At 32.6% G+C, this 6394-nt stretch overlaps 1 protein-coding gene across 1 annotated transcript; it reads right to left on the bottom strand.

Moving 5' to 3' along the window:
* Positions 1-1755: 1755 nt before the first annotated feature.
* si:ch211-225b10.3 (endoplasmic reticulum-Golgi intermediate compartment protein 2) lies at positions 1756-6123 on the bottom strand. Its single transcript, XM_042735714.1, is given in 14 exon segments — positions 1756-1966; positions 2076-2155; positions 2370-2532; positions 2621-2718; positions 2946-3047; positions 3318-3373; positions 3470-3565; positions 4381-4482; positions 4600-4640; positions 4724-4791; positions 4922-4968; positions 5097-5205; positions 5291-5434; positions 5885-6123. Coding segments are annotated over 13 exon segments (1083 nt in total). The 5' UTR covers positions 5397-5434; positions 5885-6123; the 3' UTR covers positions 1756-1951.
* Positions 6124-6394: the final 271 nt, after the last annotated feature.

Raw genomic sequence — 6394 nt, 5'->3', positions numbered from 1 at the left:
GAATCTGGATAGCAGCAAATTGATCTGCTGTTCCTGGCAGAAGATTATAGTTTTATGTATACGGTAAGTTGGATAGACATACAGTGTATAATAGTTGCCCATTTAAGTTAGCTATTCCTTTTGGGGTGAAATTGGGGATTATGAAATCTGTAAAAGTTTGGTTTCAATTTATAAATAGTCGATTAAAATAATTAAACATAATTAATTGCATGAGTTAATCAACATTAAATATTTTTAAAAGTACTGAAATCTACAGTTGTGGTCAAAATTTTTCATACACTTTGCAGTATACAAATTGTTAATGACCAAAATAAGAGGGATCATACAAAATGCATGTTAGTTTTTATTTAGAACTGACCCGAATAAGATATTTCACAAGATGTTTACAGTACATATAGTCCACAGGAGAAAATAATAGTTGAATGTATAAAGAAAAAAAGAAAAAAAAAAGACCCATTTCATAAAGTTTAGATATGCTTGATTCTTAATACTGTTGTTACCTGGATGATCCACAGGTTTTTTTTTTTTTTTTTTGATACAGTAGCTGTTCATGAGTCCTATGATTTTGAGAAATCTTTTCACACTGAGGACAACTGAGGGACTCATACACAACTATTACAAAAGATTCAAACAGTCACTGACGCTCCAAAAGGAAAAACTACCACAACTGTATATTTACTTACGTTCTTGACAAAATGCTTTTCAAGGAGAGAACAAAATAAACAAAATCTGTAACAATGTTATTAACATTTTGCTAAATGTATGAAGAAAAAAAAAAAACTAAAACAGAACTAAACATTTAAAGCATAAAAACTAAACATCAGAAGCTCAAAACTAATGCAGTGTTAAAATTCTGTACATTTAGGTGTTAACATGCCAATAAAGCCACTTATTTTATATACATTATTTTAAGTATATCAATTGTATATTAATTAAATGTACACCTACTAAATATGACCGTTAAAAAAGTCTGTAGGTGTCAGTCTTGAGTAACCCGTAATGACATGGTACACAAAAAAATGAGCTCCTGTAATATTAGTTTCATCACTGTCTAGCTATATAATAGTACAAATTACATCTGCATAATTGTAAATTTAACTGTTATTTATTTACAGTATGCTGTCGTTACCGTGAATATACATTGAAAATATTTGTAGCCATTTATTGGCATTCATGGATGATGTTACTATCGGTGATCTGTGCATGTAACTCTGGTTGTAAGACTAAAATTGACATGTAAACTTATCCAGGAAATCACGTTCACCAATCCATCACTGGAAATGAATCAACCACATTGGTTTATACATTTTTACTCCTTTTCTGGAAACATTGTCATTAAATAAAAAATGCATAAATATTATCACAAGTTTTATTTTTCCTCTCCTCTTCATCATTGTTGATGAAAAAAACACAAACAAAAAAAAAAATCTTACGTAAAGTTGAAAGTGAAAGTGAAAGTGACTGACATTCAGCATCCCCATACTCAGAATTTGTGCTCTGCATGAAAAAAAGCAAACACACACACAAAAAAAAAGAGCAGTGGGCAGCCCATTTATGCTGTAAGGGCACCTAAGTCGTGGTATATAAACAATGTACATTCACAACCCCACACACTCCTGCCAATAAGAAAAATATAAGATGCATACTTAATGGCTACGAGGTGACTCAAAACATTATACACTTTGATTTAAACCAAAAAAAAAAAAAAAAAAAGAAAGATTTAATGGCAAAAAAAATAAACAAACTATATAAGATGCATACTTAATGGCTTTAATGATGGAACAAACTACAATCCAATGAAGCATTGTGAATGCTATATAATATGTTATTGCAGTTGTAAACAAAATAATCTGTGTTGGTTTCTAGGCTACTGTCCAGGACCTTTTTATGCTTCTCATCGCTTTAGATAAATGTCTCTGCAAAATAAATACATGTAAATGTTCCAGGGGTCCTAATCAGGGACAACCTTGAAAAACACAAAACCCAATTAGTAAGATCAGCACATGATTCATAGTTATACTTTGTTTTATTTTTTTCAGAAGTAAATCATGCATTGTGACTTAGTAGTGACTCACCTCCTCGGATTGATCTGCACCAAGTCTAAATTGACAGCAGACAATGTCAACAAAATAACCAATTAATCTGTGGACCAGACCTGTGTCAAGGAGCACAGGACAAGAAAAACCTATGAAGCTACACCTGCTGCCTTCCATGTTCACAAAAGTCATTGCATGCCAACAACACTCTAATAATGCGTTTTATGAACTTGATATGTTTAATAATATTGAAAATTATGACCATAAACAATATAAACATCTACTGTAATTGATTTAGTCTTTTATTTACTTTGTATAACCTGTGAAAGTTACCTGAAGTAGAAAAGATTCCTCCAATGATGCCACACAGTCTCACAAGGAAAACAGAGAAAGGCATATGCACCTCTGTCACCCTCACCATTAATGGACTCAGTTTATATTTAATAAAGATCCCAGATACCCCACGACTGCCTTTCTCATTGCTTACAAGGCGCTCCTATATGACAAGCAACATGACCATCAGCAAAACACACTTTCACACATAGGTATAAATGCATGCACAAATACCATAGAACCTACAGTACCTGTTCTGTAACAGAAAACTGGTGCATGTTCAATGAAACATCTGATGTGTGCAGCTTGGTGGGCACAACTGTAACAAAATACTGAAACAGCATATTTTCTGAAAAAAAAAAACAGAATAAGAACACAGTCTTACAATCAATGTGTTGGTAAGTACAGTATATTGCATGTATATACAGGAATTCTCTACTTATTCTACTTTTAAATGTAGGCCTTTCTGCATATTTCCATACATGAAATCAATCTCATATAGACTCTGACTGCATATTGTGCTGTGGGTTATTGTTGGACAAACATAAAAAAATATATATAACAAAAAAGACCTACGCTCTAATGTCATTTTTTCCGTGCCATCAAGGGGATTGATGTGTCCAGGAACATCATTTCCAAAAGATAAATGATCTATTCGATGTGAGAAGTTAAGAGCAGCTGGAAAAATAAAAAAGACAACGAAATATAAGGATTTGCATTAGAAAACAATAGAAACAATAGAAAAGAACATAATTATAAAACTGATTGCGAAGTGAGAGTCCTCCATCTAGAGGATATCTAAAGACTTTCGTGACAAATTAAGATAATGAAATAAGTATTTAAAAGTAAATGGTTTGTGCCTTGACAAGTGTGTTATTTAATTACAATCTTCCAATGATATTTTAATGAATCTAAAAATAATTACCTTAATAACTGATTCAAACTTACCTTCATTTCTGATTAATGAAGCAAAATGGGCATGACCTTTGATAGTATCAATTGGTCTATGAGCACAGAATCAACACGTAATTTCTTAGGAGACATCTTTATAATGCCTAAAGTACAGCTGTATTTCTGTTGCTAAAAAAGCGTATACTTACTTGCCCAAAATGATATGGAAATTTCCCGCCACTTTATTGACAAAGATTTGTCCATGTATCCTACATGAATTCTGGGAATTGGATGTAGAATCATTTCTGTGCAAAAAAAAAAAAAAAAAAAAAAAAACAGTTCAGTTAATTATCCACTACGTGATTAACCATTCAATTAATTGTTAGAAACTGAAAAGCTTTAGCTCTATCATGTTTGATCAAATCCTTAAAGGGATACTCCACCCCAAAATGAAAATTTTGTCATTAATCACTTACCCCCATGTTGTTCCAAACCTGTAAAAGCTCCGTTTGTCTTCAAAACAAATTTAAGCTATTTTGGATGAAAACAGGGAACACTTTTTGTAAGCGAAGAAAACAAAAATAACTACTTTCTTCAACAATTCCTTTGTCAACAGTCTCCTCTGTGTCTCTCCATATCACTGTATGCTGTGTATGCTCTTCTGTATCATTCGCACCACAAGGATGCACTGTTTCTACGTGTATTTAGATTTGATTTGAAAGAAAACAGCTTATCCTTGTGGCGCGGATGATACAGAAGAGCATACGCAGCATATGGTGATATGGAAAGACACAGAGGAGACTGTTGGAATTGTTGAATAAAGTAGTTTTGTTTTCTTCACTTACAAAAAGTGTTCCTGTCGCTTCATATAACCCAGAATGCACGTATATTGGCAGATGGAGTATTCTGATGACGACTTTCATACCTTTGATGGACCTTGACACTGTAATTTATTTGGCAGTCTATGGGACAATCACAGGCCTCCCGGTTTTCATCCAAAATATCTTAAATTGTGTACCAGTGACTAATGACAAAATTTTCATTTTGGGGTGGAATATCCCTTTAATAATCACTGTACATGTTGGATTAGATATAATAATAATTATTTAAACAGATGTACTGTGGAACTGGGTCAGAAAAGTATCCTTTCAGCGCTGATTTAAAGAGTACATCTTGAAGTGAATGCTCTTCCCTCAGTCTGTTTTGAATCTGATGTAATATCCTAAAAAACAAGAATCAGAGATGAAGACTTACTATAACTGCATATATATATTGTCTATTTTATTACATGATAATTACAATATCAATGATTAATAACTGAAAAAGATGTTATACATACTGATACCACATTTTTTTCTTTGGAGAGGGCTCAAAGCTTACCTGAAAAAAAGAAGAAGAAAACAGTTGCTATGGGTTATGGTAAGTGTAATCTGAAATGCAGCAGATGGCTTGAAGTCACTTACATCATCATATTTAAGTTCCTTTGAGGCAATGACAGCCCCAGCAACATCCAACACATCTGCACCCACTCCTATACAAAAATATGGGCTTAAAACCTTTTACGTGGGATGCCTTGATTCAGAATAATTAATACATATTTATACATTGGCATAAAACTATATAAAAAAAAATACAATGCATAACAGATGTAGGCTACTTACTTGCACATTTCATTAAAACCGATATCAAAATTTATATCCAAAATACACTCAAAAACAAAAAAAAAAAATAAATAAAACAAATAATTAATCAGGTCAGGTCTTTCAAATTCTTTAAAAACGTGTTTGACAAAATCTCAATATGCAAATGCAAGGATGACAAATGTTGTATACACACCTAGTAAAATCTGTGTCTACTTCATATTCATATTTCATCCATGAGTCCTGGTATACAAAAAACTCAGAGATGGTCAGAAGTGCCATGAGGATGAATACAATCAGTGACACTGGGAAGAGAACCAAAAGTCTTAATCAATAACATGCACTGTAGCTAACATCTGTAATATTCACAAAGCAAATGTACAAATTCACCTGTGCCTCCAAAAGCTGATGTTTCAACATAGCTCTCTGGAACTTTAGGAAAGGCATCAAGTTCTTTCACTAAGTTGATAGTACTTCTTCTTCTCAGCTTGTTCATTGTTTAATGGATGTCTGTATACAGTATTTAACTCAGTCCTGTTCATAGAAAAACAAGAACCCTGAATAAAGTCACATTTAATGGTCTGGCACACTGTGTCACTTTAGATAGAAATAGATCAAATAAACTTAAATGTTTACAGTATTTTAGATGTTTTCCTTCCAGTAGTCTGAATGTTTTTTCCTGTAATGTCTTGCCTAAATTATTAACTGAGTGAGATAACATCTGCATTTGATTCCAAATGTACACCAGTGCAAATTGGTAAATATTTTAAACTTTAGTTATATTAATGAAAACACTTGTAGTGCTTGGTTTTCTGACATAACAGGTAAACACAAGCTAAATGCTAAATAAAATCATTCTTCCTGTTCACCCAACTGAAGTAATTGTGCTATTAAAGCTAATTTCTGCACAATGAACTCTAAAAAGCAAACTGACACTAAGCCGCAAGAAGACTTGTGCAAATCTGAACTAAATCTTTGTCTTACCTCTTTCTAAACACCTTTAAGACGAAAGTTTGAACACTTCTCAATGGGACCGTCCATTCAAATGCACTGTTTTGCAACCACTGCCACGTTTTTGTGACAGCTGGTTTTTCCAGTTAAACAAAACCCAGCACAAGTCTGCTTTTTTTTTTTTTTTTCAAGAATCTGCAGATGCTTCGTCCAGAACTCACTGGAAACTCAGTGGCAATGTCAGTCTGAAATAAGGCTTCAATCAAAATAAATACATAAAGAAATGTACATGTTTACCTTTATAAAGAAATTTGTTAAGTTTATAAGACGTTGTGCACAAATTCTGACAGGATTAAGAAGCTGAAAGTGAAAGTATGCCTAGTTGTACAAATTGCTTCGGTGTAACTCAATAGCACTTAATATCAAGAGATAAAAATATAATGACAATAGTTTAAAACAAAATTATTTTAGATAATTTTTGTGCAGTTCAGATTTTAATTGTATCAATATATTGAAACATTAGTGTGTAAAGAACAGCAAAAC

This window comes from Cyprinus carpio, chromosome B12, assembly GCF_018340385.1.
Source record: "Cyprinus carpio isolate SPL01 chromosome B12, ASM1834038v1, whole genome shotgun sequence".
Classification (NCBI taxonomy): domain Eukaryota; kingdom Metazoa; phylum Chordata; class Actinopteri; order Cypriniformes; family Cyprinidae; genus Cyprinus; species Cyprinus carpio.
This window is presented reverse-complemented; position numbering and strand designations above follow the sequence as displayed.